The 18,178-nt window shown below is 40.9% G+C and overlaps 3 protein-coding genes across 7 annotated transcripts in view; 1 reads left to right on the forward strand and 2 right to left on the reverse strand.

The window, feature by feature from the left end:
- The window catches only part of LOC117761837 (olfactory receptor class A-like protein 4), a 946,130-nt gene that overhangs the window by 544,890 nt on the left and 383,062 nt on the right, over positions 1–18,178 (reverse strand). The gene's annotated exons all lie outside the window — the stretch shown is intronic.
- thumpd3 (THUMP domain containing 3) lies at positions 353–11,495 on the reverse strand. 2 transcript variants are annotated; one of them, XM_034586074.1, is made up of 11 exons: positions 11,410–11,495; positions 10,740–11,025; positions 10,019–10,096; positions 9,508–9,936; positions 8,284–8,414; positions 4,522–4,591; positions 3,566–3,681; positions 3,366–3,470; positions 2,966–3,089; positions 952–1,119; positions 353–920 (listed from the first exon to the last, which is right to left on the reverse strand). In XM_034586074.1, the coding sequence occupies exons 2-11, from the start codon at positions 10,968–10,970 to the stop codon at positions 870–872; spliced, it is 1,503 nt and encodes a 500-aa protein (XP_034441965.1). In that variant the 5' UTR covers positions 10,971–11,025; positions 11,410–11,495; the 3' UTR covers positions 353–869. The 2 variants fall into 2 exon arrangements, with proteins under 2 accessions (XP_034441965.1, XP_034441964.1); XM_034586073.1 differs by having other exon boundaries at positions 353–1,119.
- The window catches only part of srgap3 (SLIT-ROBO Rho GTPase activating protein 3), a 59,009-nt gene continuing 57,037 nt past the window's right edge, over positions 16,207–18,178 (forward strand). For 2 of the 4 annotated variants that reach the window (XM_034586002.1, XM_034586004.1), the window contains exon 1: positions 17,219–17,825. In XM_034586002.1, coding sequence (XP_034441893.1) covers positions 17,765–17,825 — 61 coding nt within the window. In that variant the 5' untranslated portion in view covers positions 17,219–17,764. Of the gene's footprint in view, positions 16,418–17,214; positions 17,826–18,178 lie in introns of those variants that run through there. The other 2 variants (XM_034586003.1, XR_004613886.1) reach the window with 2 other exon arrangements.

Genomic DNA, 18,178 nt, shown 5'->3' on the forward strand with positions numbered 1-18,178 from the left:
AGACCCAAATTAAATCTACATCAAACTCAACACTCCACAACTGGTATGTTTTTTTCCTTGTAGACTTGTCATTAGTTGTGGTGAGGATTGGTTAACACATCTTCACAGTTCCTGTCTGGGAATAACCCAAAGGCGAGGGGTGTGTATTTTTCTTATTAAACCGATACAGGAAGTATAATATTACCTGCAGGTGTTCACCAACACTGAAATATATCACTGTTACTCAATCAGCTTGTGATGTCCCTGGTTGTTGTGTGCTCAGGATGGAAAGTTAAAGAAAAAGAAGCTAAAAGAAAAAACGTGCTGGTTTGCAGGTAGACATTGAAGAGGGAAGAAGGAAGCACATATTCACACAGTGTGACTTTCCCCTGTTTTATTGTCCAGCAACTCAAATATAAAATATTCCAGAAAACATTTTCAAGTACTGCCGCTTTCTTCTACTGTGCGTTACAGCTTCTGTGTTGTAAATTCGTCACTGCTTGGCAACTGAATCAAAGTGATGAATATTTATATTTACTGATATTTAGTTTGAACCTTCATTCATCGGGACAAATGGCAACATGCAGTTCCTGACAAGTGAACGCAGCAGATCAGAGGTGCAATAAAACCTTCAGTGGGTTTCTCAACAGCATCATGACAAATGAACTGGCTCAGTGGAACAGTGAGAGAACCATTAACCTGCTGCTGAGCATGAAAGAATACGTTTTCAATTTCTCCCATTTATCACATTACACCAAATGTGAAATACAAAAATTATACACTTGCTTGGCACTGTTGAGCAGAGAACCTGAAACAGGGAGAAAGTAAAATCTTCAAAAATAAAATAAATAGCAACAATCCTACATGGCCTCAAAATATAAATTCTGAATTCAAATGCAGGAGGTGATTTGATTAAGAGAGCTCCTTGTCCTCCTCCTTGTTCTCCTCCTTGTTCTCCTCCTTGTTCTCCTCCTTGTCCTCCTGCGTGTTAACCGTTCCTCGTGGTTCATAGATATCCTCAGGAGTTTGGCCAAACACGGCCACGGTCCGCTTGAGGAGGTAGACTCCGGCGTGTAAACCCCCGACATTGACCCAAACAGTGTGCAGCTTCCTCCACAGTCCTCCCATCCTGGAAACAGCCTGCGGACAACATAAATCTTTTCAGGGCAAACTAACAAATGAGACATCTGTTTTACGCAAAGCAAGATTTCTGCTTAGACAAATACAGCTGGAAAAGTCTCGTTCCAAGATGCCACGGCCGAGTTAGTTAAACCTGCATCACTAAAACTGCAGAGGGGTTATTTAGAGATGATTTCAAGATTAATTTATTACTCATGTGAGCTTTTAAGGTTGTTTAAACTTGGTGGAGAGCTGCATAAACAGCTTAAGGATTGTAGTAATAAACAAAGACATAAATCTTAATACCAATTATTTGACTTAGAACAAATTTGGAAAAGCTTGGACAACAGAAAGGTCAATACAAGAATGCCTGAAATTCAAGAAAGCATGGGGGGAATAACATTTTTTAAGTATGCAGCCACTCTATTTTATTATATATATACACACACTATATATTATATTACTATTTATATATATATATATAATATTATAATTATTGTAAAGTATAGGTCAAAATCTATACTGTGGCCAAAATGCCCAATGCAACTTCCATCTGTTTCAGCTGTTGGAACAAATCAACAGCTCAAAGAACAACTGGAGCAAATCAATACTGCAGCTCGCGTGCATGTGTGAGCGAAATGAGCTTCACGTTAGTCTAATGTTGTCACGTCTATGCGACGCCTTATACACACACATAGACAATGCAACTTTTGTGAAAGGTGCAGTTAGTAGTATGATGTCAAAATGATCAACTGATCAATTTCACTGTCTAATTTGATGTAAAACAGCAGCTTGTAGAGAAAATAGACACCAAATCTCTAGATGAGCAGTTATACACATGATAAATAGTAATAAAAGACTAAATTCTATTACACTATAATAATATATTACAAAGGAAAGTTGACAGCCCTAATTCAGGCTACTGCCAAATGATGCATCATCACACAACATGGTCAGTATGTGTAGACCTTATAAGTTTAGTTTTTCCTCAGGGAGCTTGTGCAGTTCAAGGACTGACTAATAAATGTGGCTTTTCCCCCTTTACTCAAGACTGTGCTTATAAGAAATGATGCGACATCATTTCACAGGTTATGATTGTGTCCAGCCCTGTTGATTTCGTTTTGTAACTTGTATTGCCACACAGACACACACACCAGGATTATTGCACAGAAGATTAGCGTACTGTTGTTAGTGAGTCAGTGATGTCTTGGAACTTTAAAAGCAAAACATCTGCATTTAAAAGCATCATTTTTTGAATTATTTCTAAGGGAACACGTTGTATATTTGTACACAAAGTGCTTTATTTAGTTTAATCTCAGGTGTGGGCAAAGCACAATCATTGACTTTAATTGGTGGTGACACAAACAGGTCTGTCTACTTGTTCCCGCCACACTGTTAAAGAAATTAACCTTTGTACCATAATCACAGTACCTGTTGTTATTATTACATTAGCAAAGGTACAAAGGTTTCAAGCAGCACCTCCCATTTGACAAATTGAACAGGTGCATGTTGCTAAAAGAGAGAGAGCAGGTTTCCAAACACAAGAAATGTGATTCTTTTAGTTTCTGCAACAATGTCATTGCGCTACCTGTGTACTGCTGCACCTCCATACACATTTGTGATGTCTTAAATAAAAAAGTATTTTTAATGTCCCATTTCTTACTTTTGTGCCATTTGACGGGTGACAGAAAGGTTGCATCACTAATAAGTAGCTAAGTGCAATGGCTGCCAACATCTGTACAAGACAGAACACGTTTAAATCTGAGTAAATGAACAGCGAGCATGCATCATCTTTACTGGAATGATGTAATTAACATCCTGAGGACTTTGCTGGAAATCATGTAATCTGCAAGAGGAATACATTTACCTTGGAAAAGCATTTCTTGTCCTGCGTCAACAGGACAGCCTTGCCTGTGCCAGGTCGGCACACACGGGCCATTTCTCTCAAACAGGATGGGTAAAGGTCCCAGTTCTTCTTTCTAGAGCCCATTCTTCAAGAAAACAGAGGAGTGGTTTAGCTTCAATGTTCTTTACTTGACATTGTAGCAGCCGAGTCTGGATTTTGATCTAATCACTTTAACTTTTAAGAGCAGAATGAAATAAATTACATTCATTACATATTTAATACACAGATTTCAACCAACAGTTAAAGCATTGTGGTTATAGGGGATATTTTGGAACATTTAATTATTAAAACATAGATTTCTCCAGTGTAATTTCGACATATTATTTAACCAAGCATGTATTGTAAACCACTCATATGTTACCTCTTCCCAAACGGCATGTCAGTGATGATGATGTCAACAGAGCCGGTCCTTACGGGTAAATTGCACAAATCCCACTGCACCGTGTCAATGGGCAGTCCAGACACACTGTTTGAAAGGATGATCACAAATCATTGGGATTATCATCACATGTAAGTTAAGTTGTAAATTAAAACCAAAAATCTTAAGCGATTCATTCTCACCTGCCCTTGTCTGCCCTCCTTCTCTGGATGTGACATATGTTATTGACTGTGCGGTTAACCGCCATGTCATTATTGTCACCAGCGACGTAGAATGAACTGGTGAATTCGATGGCCCCCTGGAGAAGGAAAGCATTTTAAAATCTGTGGCCTTTTTTATTATTTTAAACCCTCCTCAGGTGCGCTCGAAACAATGACGGAAAGAAATCAGCTTCCTCAAATCAACCAGTAATTCAAGTCAGTTATCTAAGTATTTAGGTTTATGCACTTGTAGCAATCGAGAACGGTGTAAAACGCGTCGTGTTTGGATAAAGACAAGTTTGGCAAATTTGGAGAGAAAGTGCTGAATAAGATCAATTATTGAGTCTGAAAATGTTCTTATTATATGATAATGTTAAGAAATGATTAGATGTGACCGAATGTTTAAACCTAAATTAATATGGCAGGTTAAACACCACAGAGTTGAGTGATGAGTAATTGAGAGCATAAGGTTTCCAAACCCGAGTCTCGACAGGTTGGGCCGGACTCAGAATATCATTAATAATAATATTCATGTTTGGGTTTGTTGGCTGGGCTATCTGTTTGATTTTTTACAAAGCATGTGCCGGGAATAATGTCAGACTCGTCACGTTCGGACACAAACAAACATTGTTTTTGCATCCAGAGCTGCACTCTAATGAGTAAGCATTAATTAGTACTTGCTGATCATTTGCTATTTAACTCTGAAGTGTGTCGTTCACTTATGAAGTGAATCTGATGAGCTTCGTCATGAAACTTCGCCCAGCTGCTTGTAAATGTGTTGCAGTTGTACAGTGTGTTGAAGTGTAATGATGTCGATTTTGAGGTGTTAAAGCCATGACACATAATAAATACATGAGGTCATGAAAGAGTGCTGCAACAAAAGTCACGCATACAGGAGATTACTGTGGTCACAGTTAGGACTCAAAGTCATGTCTCACCTCCAGTGGTATCGCTCCAGTCCCACACATTGGATCAAGTATCACATCGGATGCCTGAGGTTTACACAGCCTGATAATAGATAACAGAGCATGAATATAGCACCAATGCAATACATTTTATATGCAACTCATTTCATACACGTCAATATATAATATCAACCAGTTCTGCTAACACTTTGCTCCCAGGCCTGTCAATCTGTGTTTAAAAGACTTGGTTAAGCATGAATCATTCTGAGTACTTAGCTTTTAAAAGCTCAACATGGGCTGGCTCCCACATACATTTCGCAGCTCTTGACTCCCTGTAATCCCGGTGGTAACCTGAGATCAGCCAGCCTGTCCCTGTCGGCTGTCCCTAGGTCAAGGCTGGCTACTCAAGGTGACCGGGCTTTCTCTGTCAGGGCCCCGTGGCTCTGGAACTCCCTGCCTGATGAGATTAGGCTCGCCAACTCACTACCGATCTTTAAATCAATACTCAAAATGTTTATTTTTACAGGAAAGCATTTCTAACATGCGACTTATAATTATTTTCATTACAACACGCAGTCTTATAGAGTTCGAGTGTGATGTTCCTGATGTTCTGTACTGAACATGACACTCAAACACAAAAGTGGTTTAGGTTTCTGCCCTACAGCAATTTTACATGACACCCAACTGAACTTCCACCACGAGTATTTATATCTGTTGTTACTTACATACATTACTTTACGTTGTCAGTCACTTCATCAAAAGACAATTAACGTTACAGCAATTAAAGCCTATAAACTTGAAATGCTTGAGTTGTATCCAAGTCACATTTATAGTGGTACTCTTAGTATTGTATAACATTGTTATGATTTGCATTTGTTTACTCAGCTCCTATTGTATTTGCTCACAATGGTCAAACAAATGAAGTTCAAAAGAAATATATGTAAATTATCCAACGAGAAATGCAAACGAATATGAACCAAACCACAAGTAACAGAACTAAAAATCATCAGATGTCGAATAACCATTTTCAACCTTTAATTAAGCAGAAAAATACCAAGAGTGTATTCTAGAGGAGAGACACCGAGTAAACAGTTTTTATTACTCATCACATACTCGTAATTGATCTCTGAGCTCATCTGAGCGGAAAACGTATGAAGTAAGCAGAGTATCCGTCTCTTTTGTTATGCCTTACAAAAAAACACCAAGGTGTGACAGAGAAGAATATCTTGGCGAGTGTGAAGATATTGGATATGCCTGTGTTCAGTCAGGACAAGTATTTCTGCCTCTCTGTTAATGCGGTCATGTTTTCTTTCTTAGTTCTAATCCCGAGTGAACCACAGGCAACAACAATGGACAATAGAGGTTTGCATCTGCAAGGATTCTTGATGCATTTCAATGGATCACATCCACCATTTTCTATTTTACTGCACATGGCTGCTTTTTCATCAGTGAATACAAACAGACAAATATGAACTCTGTTTTTATTTACAAAGTGCTTTAAAAGGTATTATAGACTGTTACTACAATTGTGCTGTTATTTACAGAATAAGGTTTTAATTTAAGTCTATGACAGTAGTCAGTAGGGTTGCAAAGGGGCGGACATTTTCCATGGGAAGTTAAGCTCGGGAATTTTGAGAAAGAAATGTTACCGCAAATTAAACGCAATAAAAACGTCATTCAAAACTCTATTTTAAAGATGTATGGAATGCAGTACATGCTGCACGTTGAATTTCTCCATCACATGCACAGTGCATTCTTCCATGTGCAGTGCATTCCTCCTCACATGCACAGATAATTCCCAGCATCCTGCACACTACAGCAGGGCTATTGAGGCCACACTACTGCATTAGCCCAAGGACTAGTCAGGTAAGTTTTGATGATATTACTGGGGAAAATATATTAGCATGCTGATTGAGGATTGTTCATCTGTTCATCTAGCCTATTACTATTCATTTATCCATCAATTGTAAAATATTTTTAAAGACGATTCCAATTGTTTAGCTAACTATTTATATCCCTGGCATTGCATTAGTGTTTTTTACAAGCTTTTTTCTCATCTTATTCTACAGAACAATGCCACGTGCACTATCTCATGTGTGGAGACATTTCACCCCAGCCAATGTAGAAGGAAAGGCTGTGTACATTTGCAAATACTGTGCAAAGACCTATGTTAAGAATGCCACAAAGATGCAGAATCATATAGTCAAGTGCCCAAAGGGGCTCAAATCAGCTTATGACAAAACAAAATGTTTATATTTATGTCTGTATATGACAAGGTAAATACAGTTAGTATAAATTACCAACAAAATTTCCAGTTTATTCCCGTTAATTCCCGTATATTCCCGTTAATTCCCATGGTAAGTTTCCAACTTTGAATATTCCCGGAATTTTGCAACCCTAGTAGTCAGTGCTCTCCAAAATGTATTTGACATTCATTCATTTTATACTTGTGTGCTGCACCTCAGGCTTAAAAGGACTAACTCTGATTATAGCCTTTACTGTATCAAGGTGGCCCCGCCTGGCCCCCCCCTTAGCTGCACCACTGCACCGAGGCGCATTACTCCGCATTACTCATCAGCTCTTCTGATGTTTTCTAATCATCACAACTGATATTGATAAAAACCTGATGAATTCATATTTATGTTCCTGGATTAACGGAGCGTCGCTTTTTCTGCAACAATGAAGTGAAAACACTACGCTGCGATGCAGAGTCGTCCACGTCCGCATCGCGATGATTCTAAGAATCGAGAAATTTCCACATCTCTAACTATAGATATGCAAGTTTAGCATGAAAAGATTTACATATCTTTTTTTTTACACTCTGCTATTTGACTAAGTTGATTTGTTATGCAAATGATGGACCATTGTTTATACTGTGTGTGTTCAAGACCCATTTCCTTTGTGACAGTAAAGTCTATTTTCTCTTATCTTATCCATTTGTATACGTGGGAGCTAGAAAATTATGAAAAATCCTCACTAATGTTCTTCTTCTGTTGAAGCTCAACAGTATATCTAGCTGCTTTCAGACATGTTTCAGGATGAAATGAATGAAAAGAGGAGCCATACACGTAGAAGACACCGATGCAGATGTCAACTTGGAAAGACAACGAGATTTGAGAGGTTTTGGTAATAAGGCAGTGGTGTAGACGACAACATGTGATGTCCGCAGCAGAATTTATACATGACTTCCTGCCTGCTGTGCCACCTCTCGCCTGAAAGCTCCTGAGATTGTGACAAAGGCAAACTCCAGAGAAAGTCTGTACTCCATTTTGCAGACATTCTGGAGTTCATGTCTGAAAACAGACAGCAGTGAAAACACCAGGAGAATTCTCAGGTTTTTATCATTCTCACAGGCAGCCAGATCTCATCATAGCTTAGGCTGTAGGTTTGCACATTCTCATGAGAGAAAGGCAGTTCTCACTGTTCAACCCCCTGCACAGCTACCACCACAGATTTATCTAATTTCGTGGGAAACACTGATACATGTTAATAATAATAACAATAATAATAATAAAATCCCAGATATGTTGGACACAGGCTGATGACAGAATAGACACACATGCACATTTCTGTGATGTTTACGGAACATATGTGGATGATTTCTAGAGATACAAGGGACAAACAACATTTAAAAAAAAGTTGTGCATGGTGACATCCGCTGTCCTTTGCAGACATGAGCAGACGACCACATCCTATTCACATCACATGGATCCTTGTGACGACACACAGTAGGTAAATATAAATCTGAGTTCAACACGGTGACGTCAACAGGACCACACTGTTAGGAAGAATTACCTGAGCATGCCATAGCATAAGGTAGATCTCAGTGTAGTGGGTCCAAAGTGGCTGATGTTTCTTCTGTGAAGACTCTCTTCTGTGAGAGCGATGCCAATCACCATCTCTTCTTTGTGTATGTTCACTAAAACCTACAGCACAGGAGCAAACACTAGAAGATTAGAAATCAGGTAACACACATTTTCATATTTAATGGAGCTAAAATTAAAAGAACAATAAACTGTTGATAAATTGGATTTGCATTAATTATTCAAGGGATTTTTAAATTACCATTTATTAAAATGTAATACATCTGGGGTTTTTAAACTTGGGTTTAAAGTTTGGACGCCCCCATTAATCTGATCCGGCATCTGATGGGCATTTTTACCTCTGCCAAGGAGGTTATGTTTTTACCTTTGTCCATTTGTCAGCAGGAATTCACAAAAACTACAAAACACATTTCCATGAAACTTGGTAGAAAGATGGGACATGGGCCAAAAAACAACTGACTGCATTTTTCATGGATCTGGACAAATTGGCAGATCCAGGTGTTGTTCTTCTTTCTCCTTTAACATTGCGAGAGAGCGCTTTGATTGTTTCACCTTTTTACCAATTTTACAGGGAATAATTCATGGATCTTGATGAAAAGGGCATATTTAGGAGACTTATATTTAAAAGTGTGTTCCATTTAGTGCACTTTGGTTTTTATTTAAAGGGACTGTTGGGCCTTGGTGGAGGTATGCGCTCTACTGAGTGCCAATAATATTCTAATCTATTGTTTTGAGTTAATTGTAACAAAGAAGCACAACACAAACATTTACAGGCTAATTTACTAACTACTGCAACATGTATCTAACTCAGATTGGGAAATAAAACTTAATTCTATATACAAACTGTGTGGTTGTCAGACTACACAACCAAACAACTGTCTCCTACCAACCAATACAATAACATTTCTACAAACTATGGAAGGCCACAGTTTTATCATTACTGTACGTGTGAAAACATTTTTTTGATTTAATCTTAAACATAAACACACCATGTAACAACATTTCCCAACATGTCACATAATGAGAACAGCTTATCTTCTTGGAAAATGTTACAGGGCAGGGTTGTTATTTTTATCCCTCCTTAAACTAAATATTAGGTTGTCCCCTGCAAAGTTTATCTGAGCATGTTGAGCTTTTTTTGGCCAGTGCAATGTTATTCACTTTGCATCAGTCCCGTCTCAACAAGCATGCCTACCTCTATGTCAAACTTCGTCATGTCTGCTTTCCACTGGAAGAATTCTTGTACGGCCCCGCCGAAGTCTCTGGCTGCCTCATTAGAGGAAAAGCTGTGTTTGTCACCTGCCCTGTTGCACGTCACACGGAATTTGAGGATTTTGGCCTTGGGTGCTCCCTCCTCGGAGTCCTGTGCGCAGGTCTCCAGGTCAGGAGAGGCCTCTGTCTCCGTTTGGCCGTCAGCAGCTGACACTGCCTCAGGCACCTCCTGCTGCTCATTGTCAGCCGCGGTTTCATCACTGGCCGCGCTGTTGGGTTTTACTTTGGCTGGTTTCCCTCCTTTTCGGTAGCCTTTCCTCTTTTTTAAGGCTCCGTTGAGTTTCCAGACCTGCAGGGCATTACTCCAGGGCAGTTTGGACGCAAGCTGCTGCAGCTCCTCCAATGTCTCCTCCTGTAGTTAAAGAACAGTTTGCTACCCTGACGTCAACACAGTGTATATCAGAACAAACAGAGTAAAGTCGGCTGTGAGTTACCTTTGATTCCTTGAACTGGTAATGATCATATTCGTCAACCACAACAAACAGGTTGTCCACAGACTTCAAGAGATGAACCTAGAGTGTAAGAATAAATGAATAAATGAAAAGGTTTTGTGCGTTCAAACATGTTTTAAATGGCAAAACAAAAGTCAGAGTTTCTGAAATTAAAAAAATGGCGATTTCACAGCTGTTCCTGGTCCCTCTCTCTCCCCCCCCCCCCTCTCTCCTCTCATCTCAACCGGTCGAGGCAGATGGCCGCCCACACTGAGCCTGTATCTTAAAGGGGAGTTCTTTTTAAATTGGAACTGTTGGGTTTCTCTAAAATATTGTAAGGTCTTGGCCTAACTACACAAACTGCCTTGAAATTATGTTGTGATTTGGGGCTATTTAAATAAAAATGTATTGATTTGACTTCAAGGATCTTTATTGTCCGTGTTGTAATTTGTAGGACAGACAGCAGCAACCACATAAACCACAGACTCACAAACCTCTAGCTCAACATAAGAGATGGACAATGAATACAATATAAAAGACAAAAAGACTTAAACACAAGCATAAAAGATTGTCTTAACGAATTAAAATACAAATAAATCCATCAAAAGGCCCCTGAACTTCATGATTTACCATCAAATCAAAGTCCTCTGTGTTTGTAGGTCAACACAACAGTAAGAGAAACCTGGTGGGACTGAGTCTCCCTTGGTTTGGACTCTTTCCTCACCTGGTATAACTTGTCGGTTGTTATTGGAAAGTATAACCGACCACGGTCTTTGCTGATTCTTGCAGCAACCCCAATCTTCTCCTCGATCTCCTCTGCTGCGGTGTGTTCGAACCCCGTGGGCACCGTCGCCCCGATGGTGACAGTGATGATGTCCCCAGTGACGTCATCAGTCTCAGTGGAGGAGGAAGCTGGAGCTGCCTGTTCTGCTGCTCCGTCTTCCGGTGTGGACATGTTGAATCCAGAAAGGCAAACCCGAAAAGGTAGTGCGTGTGTGTGTGTGTGAGAGCTGAAGATCAATGAGAGACACGTTCAAACTGTCAGTGCTTCACATTTTAAACACACACAAAGAGGAAGTCATTAGTAAATCACGTTGTCGTGAGTTAGCATGACATCTCAACACGGTGAATAAACAAGTACTTTGTCAATGCGGGACAAGCAGCATGACCAGGGAACTCAGCAGGCTAACGTTAGCTTACAGGAGCTAAAAAAGTTGGTAGCACATAAAGAAGACACAACGGTAGAGTAAGACGATGATGCGGTGTTTTTATGAAACGACCGCCTCACGGTGATGTGTGTTGAAGTAACGAGTTCAGCGGCTGAGCTGTGGGAGCTGGAAATAACCTTAAAACCAGTCTAATGTGCTCATTTTGCTAACTGGAGTCAGACCAACCTGTCAAACACGAGGTGACAACACGCTACTTCCGCCCTGTGGCCACAACACTGACACTTCCGGCACACTCCCCTTCACAATAAAAGCTTACTTAAAAGTAATAAACGCTTACTGGAGAAGACTTATTTACACAAGGATTTTGCACTGCAGGAATATAAAGCTGGATTATCAACCAGGCAACGAATGAATTGGTTCTCTTTAATTTATTAAATTAAGAAGTTTGTACAACCCAAGGCCTTGTGTCAAATTCTTGTTTTCATAGTAGATGGATGTGGGCCACTTCAGGCTCACCTCCATTGTATCTGGGCCAGAAGAAGGCCAGCTGTGCCTGAAGTGGCACATGGACCAAAATCCAATGTGGGCCTTTTTTCTCAGCAGGATTTTGGAAGGCTCCTGTTTGGCTCGTCCTCGGTTGACATGTGGCATTGCTCTGTCTTGCTTTTGGCCCAGATCAGGCAAACAGGAGCAGACCGCCCAAGTGCCGTCATTCCACCAGCCCATTGTGACCGGAATAAAAGTGAAGGGTGTGAGCCACAAAAGTTTTCCTATGTGGGAATTAGTTTTGCTTACACTGAGCCCATTTGTTGTAATGTTGTGTTTCATCAAACTGCCTCCAGTCTAAAGCAGGGCCAACAAACAAAATTCTTCAACCAGATCTGTTGCTGTAGACCGACCCTGCTTCTGTCTCACTTCACATTTTGTCAAGTCACTCTTGCTCCTTCTTTAGATCCTGTGCTGCATGGAAGGATCAGAGTCTCTACCAGCTTTACCATAAGGGATCAGGAGAGGGCGCCATTATATAATTTTAGAATCTGAACACAGACAGTGAGTCTACTCTGTGTGGGGATGAATGCTATTCGTATTTTTATTTAATTTTACCAGTAATTATGGGTTGGTATTTAGATTACCTGGTGATGATTCTAATAAATTGTATTGACATTGCTCTGTGCAATAGCTACAAACCTCCTGCTGCTCTTAATAGATCCAAGATGAGTCGGACATGTTTGACTTCTGTGATTCATTAAGCACCAATCAATAATTGCATGAATACAATACAAATCCACTCAGTGACAGAAATAATGCATGGTTAATTACTGGCTTATAGCCCAGGACACTGCCATTAATTTTCAGAAAGCAAAATATCAGAGTCTCTGCCATGGACAGTTCCAGCATTCTTATGTGAAACAGGAAAGGAAATCCTATAAACTCACCCATAACCTCCTAATTCTACCATTTATCATTTGTGATTAATGAAGCGTACGTAGAGACAGGTGATTCAAATAACTGTCTTCTCCTCTGTCACATTCCCTTGTGTGATTAATTGAACGTCTGGGTAGTGGAGAAAACACCTTTTACTTCATGTGAAGATAATTCTCAGTAAAGCAATCACCTATGGGAGAAAATAAGGAGCAGTTTGCTTTCTTCTCACCACTTTTCTCATTTATTGTTGTTTTTACCCAATGTCTTTGCCTGATTGACTTCTTCAGAATAAACACACATTACAGTTTTCTAAAATACCTCTCCACACGGCATTGTTATTATTGAAAATGTTTTCTTTTTTTGCAAAGGTCAACTTCAGTGTTTTTAGAAAGTAACTCACTCGTAAGTGTGAAGCCTGAGAGACGTGGTGTGTGTGTTCATGTCAGAAAAGTCCTACACAACAGATGGCCAGTGTTGGAGTACAGTCAGACACTTCACCGTCGCATAAACACTTTAGACAACTGTTTGCATAATGCATGGCTTTCTTCCCCCTGAAACGAGAGCAGAAAGTAGCTGTCAGTGAAAAGAGACTTGGTGGAAAAATCCTGCAGATCAAGTTTCGCTGCTTTGACAGAAGATCAAACAGACGCAGCCACAGTCGTCTTTGACCTTTGAGTGATTCCGGGGTTATCCAAGCAACGCTAAAAGACCTGGTGCTTCCATCCTCGAATATAACTCAACCGCAATAACGTGCAATGTGGAGAAAAGACAAGAACACCAGCATGAGGGAATATCCTCAAAGCAGTCAGGTGTGATCAATCCTGTGCGATTTTACACTAGGATTCTCTCCCAGTGTTGAGAAGCTCCTTGTCTCAGTGTGGGATTGCTTGTGAAAATAGAAGTGACAGTTACAGTGGTATGAGTCTGAATGTTAGGGGAGATAATACACGTACTGTACCAGGGAGCCATATCGCTCCATGACAGTAGAAAGTAACGGAATATGTGTCAATGACTATGAGAGAGGTATTGCAGCTGCATTGAAATCAGTTCTAACAATAAACAGAAGTCAGGGTTTTGACTGACTGGAAAAAAAAAGATGAGTGAATGGAATTGTTTGTACTTCCATAAAAAAGATAATGTCCTATTCCCTTATCCTGTCATTGTGCAGAGCCAGCATTGCAGCGAGTATGGTTTTACATTAAGTCCAAGATAGAGCAGGGAGATGCTCACTTATTGTACAACTGAGTCTAATCTACCAACATTAAGGATTTATTAAGGCTATTAGAGGTAATGAAGGATGCACAGAGATAAATGCATGAAGGGATTCCAACAACTGCCACTGTAACTGCACGTACCTTATAAGTATCTGAAATCATATTTGATTGTCTGATCAAAACCTTTGTTTTTTTCAAATTACATTCACATATACTTGTTCATGTTAATGACATGTATACTGTGTTAATTCCAAAATACAAAAATCTTTGATATTAGTAAAGGGCCAGACTCAAAACATTTACTGAGGATCGTTACACATATAGTTATAACAAATTTTACTGTGGACTTAACATACACAATGCAAAAAGCTTAGGTTGCTGCATATACCAAGAGTCACAAAGACATTTTTATGTGCCAAAAACTTTTTGGGGTTAAACTTTATAGAAACGATCTATGATGGCATTCAGGCCCAGACCGTGTTCCAATGGGGAGTTTGTTCAAATGTTTGATATGGAGACGTGAGCAGTTTCTCACCCTTGTTCTAAAGAAAGAAATAGTAAAACGATCCTACAATGGATCTTTGTGCCAGAAAAACAGTGAAGTCACAGTTTGCCAGGTCCTCCCCCACCCCCGAGACACCTGATGAGAGAGAAGAGAGGGATGAGCAACAGAGGGACGTGGGAGGAATACATGGACTATAGAGGGTTACCTCTGCTGACCTCTCTGTGGTAAACACAAACAAAAGCAGCTCAGGTCTGATGTGTCACTAGTTGTCTGCTCTTAGATGGCTTCACTCCTCAGACACGGAGGTGACACATATGAGGCGATAGGAGGAGATAGATAGACAGATAGATAGATAGATAGATAGATAGATAGATAGATAGATAGGTAGGTAGGTAGGTAGATAGATAGATAGATAGATAGATAGATAGATTCAATATAGGTTTTGAACCAGATTTGCTTCAGCATGTAATGGCTCCAGCTACCGTTTTGACTTTCAGAGGGTGCACGGTATTGATAATAGATGCATGTATAATAAAGCAAGTTAAAGTCTTGCGATTTTTCTTCCAAAGGTTGTTCATTTTTGTCATAAATATCCTTATAAATAGATTTTTTCAAATGTGGCACATTGTACATCTTAAGTGAAAAAACACCTCCCTGCCTGTCAGCTTGAAACAGCCTGTGTGCTGCAGATGGAAATGAGCTTTACAGTGCATCTACAGTGTGTCTGTGGGCAGGTTTGTGCCCCTGTCATTGTGAGTCAACAGCCTGTTCCCTTCTGAACTGAGAATAACTTCAGGGACAAACAACAAACCCGACTTCCCTGGACTGTTAAAAACACAGCGACACACTGAAATGACAGTATATGCGTCAGGAAACACACTCAGTCCCTGTCATCACACGCCTCTGAAAAAGCTGCTTCTCTTCATGAAAGGAATTCACATACTGTGTTTACCAAGTAAAGAGAGCGTTGTTACAAAAGGCACAGCACAACTTTCCTCAGAGACCACGGCAGCATCATTATCAGGGATTATTATGCATGGGCTCTTTATTGAATTCAGCCATGTTTAAAATATTTATGACCTATTTGCATGGCGAAATCATTTTTCACTTGTGTTTCATTTATTCTTGCCTCCAGGCGTGGGACATTTCTGTCACTGATGACACTCTCACCATCACATCAGTCTTTAATTATCAGCATCAGCTCTGCCAACAGAGGAGAAGCAGTGAAGTAAACAATGGATGCAACAAGGAATGTGAAGACGCAACGGTGTGCACAACCGGAGGGTGTCGCAGATGCAATTTACCTTTTAAAAGACAGTGGCTCGTGTGTATGTGTTCAGCCAGCACGGCACAGCCTCCAAGATCAGCCTGAACTTCAAACATCAGCATGAGAGGTGGTGTTGGTGCTGGTGGGTCATGCCTGAGTACATTTACTGTCACCACCAGGCTCCTCGCTCACTTCACGTGGTCTCTGCTCTGCGTGTGTGACGGAGCAGCACGTCAGAGACGATCCCTGACGACCTCTGCTGTGATATGTGCCACATCCTCCAACTGGAATGGCACTCAGAGAATGCATACCTCCGCCAAGGCCCAACAGTCCCTCTGATCAAACCACATTTAAATTCACTAGATTCTGATTTTTATTTGGATCTCACCAAATGACACACACTCTGAAAATATATATACAGATCCACTTAATTAATAGACAGACAAACAAACAAACGAAAATATAAACTTTAACCAGGGACGTTGCAACAGGGAAGGCAAAGCAGGCAGATTGACCTGGGCCCTGAACTTAGAGCCCCCCCCCCCCCCCCCCCAAAAGAACAGTCGGTGATGTGAGTCCACAGCACAAACAATTGTGCAGGCCCCTCCCAGGTCCCTTTTTACCTGGGGCCCCCAAAGTCATTTGTAATGCGACTCTAATAAAAGTATGAGCAATGGAATCAAAAGAGATTTCGTCAAATCATTCTAGGCGTGTTCTCACATATTTAAATTACCCCTGGAGGTTATATTTTTGTCTGTGTGTTTTAAAAAAAAAAATCAGGATTACGCAAGAACTACTGAATGGATAACCGCGAAACTTGGGGGAAGGATGCGGTGTGGGTCAGAAAAGAATCCTTTAAAATGTTGGTGTTGATCCAGTTTAGGGGGGCAGATGCAGGAGAGAGAGGGCGATTTTTTAAAAACAGAGTTCTCAGAAAATAATTCATAAATCTTGATGAAAACAATCTGACACATTTGGAAAAACTGAAATTTATGAGTGTGTGCAATTTGGTGCACATCCAAAATAAAAATCTGGATCTAGTGAATTTAAATGTGGTTTCATAAGAGGACTGTTGGGCGTGTACACTCAAGTGCCATTCTAGTTTCAATATACTAAAGATATATATTATATATATAGTATAGTAGAATTATATCCAATGCAAATCTTTTTTATCAGCTTTACAACATTTGATCTATTTGTGGTTTGAGCCGGCACTGATTCTTGAAAGCTGTTCAGGTTTGTTAAACTTGTTTTAGTATCATCTGTTCCATCTGTTCCATGCTTCATGGCTTCACTTGGTAGAACAAATCCGAGCAGAGACCATACTGGAGAGAAACAAAGTGGACATGACCTAAAAAGATCAAGACAATCCCAACTTCAACATTGTTCATATCACATTACTTATGGTTATGCCTTTATATGTGTTTTCCAATGTGTGCATGCGAAAATATGACCAGAGAGGCTTCAGCCACAATGGAGTCGAATTAAATTATATTAGATTATAACCACCGTGTGCGCGTGAGGGTGCATATGCGTGTGCGTGTAAGAGGGGGGTGGGGGTGTCAGGGGTAGGGAAGGGGGGGGGGGGGGGGGGGGGGGTAACAATATGAGGAGGCTCACGTGACCGTCTCCTAAGTTCCTGTTTCCCTGCAGCGCAATTTGTCAGAGCCGAGACGGACGGACGTGTGCGTCCTCGCTGCTCCACCTTCAAGTCTTCATCCCACAAACCACGGGGACGCTTCAGTCTGACCGGAACCTTGAACCTCTCTCTCTCCTCATCAGGCTCTTATCGCAGTTTTCAGCTCGCTCGTGTCTTTTGTGTGATTTGTTCCCCCCCCTGCTGAATCCTTTTGAGTTGACTGGTACCAGGAGGAGGAGGAGGAGGAGGAGGAAGAGGGAAAAAGCGCCTTGCAGGAGGAAAAGAGGAGAATAATGCCAGATCGCACCGCGGACTCCTGCACTGATTTTCCCCCGATTGCAAAGTAAACCTTTCAAACGCTTTTGTTCCGTCCTCCCTCGATGCGCGGCGCGTAGAGGAGGAGAGGAACGCAGGAGAAGCCGAGGGACGAGGGGGCTGCAGCCTCACGAACAAGCCGAGGGACCATCACCACAGACCCGGGAGCGTCCTCGACTCACAGGGGGTCTCACCCTGACAGCCGGAGAGGAAACATGTCCACGAAATTCAAGAAGGATAAGGAGATCATAGCGGACTATGAGACCCAAGTGAAAGGTGTGTGTGTGTGCGTGTGTGTGTGTGTGTATTGTCTCTGCAGAGGTACTGTCCGTGCGTACTGACCAAGAGCCAGGGTTCTGCATGCTTTTTGCTTTCCCCCTTTATCCCTATAATACACAGCCTCCACCCCTCTATGGGATGCACTGTGTATGTACTGTATGTGCAGCACTGACACATGACAGCTAAACCGTGACAAGAGCACAGTGTCAGGAGTGAACCCTGTTTTTTTATTTAGTCTCTCTTGTGCAAATGTTTCTTTCACTAATGCAGGAACAGCCCCGCAGAGAGAGAGAGAGAGAAAGAGAGAGAGAGAGAGATTTATGTGTGCTGAATGTTGATCTGTCATAATG

This window comes from Hippoglossus hippoglossus, chromosome 5 (assembly GCF_009819705.1).
Source record: "Hippoglossus hippoglossus isolate fHipHip1 chromosome 5, fHipHip1.pri, whole genome shotgun sequence".
NCBI classification, from domain to species: Eukaryota; Metazoa; Chordata; class Actinopteri; order Pleuronectiformes; family Pleuronectidae; genus Hippoglossus; species Hippoglossus hippoglossus.

Excerpts from the sequence above, each read along its gene's own strand:
- thumpd3 (XM_034586073.1), bottom strand. The coding sequence starts at position 10,970 with ATGTCCACACCGGAAGACGGAGCAGCAGAACAGGCAGCTCCAGCTTCC. Across the intron at positions 8,415-9,507 it reads TGACGAAGTTTGACATAGAG|GTTTTAGTGAACATACACAA; the intron begins GTAGGCATGCTT and ends CCTGTGCTGTAG. Across the intron at positions 3,090-3,365 it reads GACATGCCGTTTGGGAAGAG|AATGGGCTCTAGAAAGAAGA; the intron begins GTAACATATGAG and ends GTTTTCTTGAAG.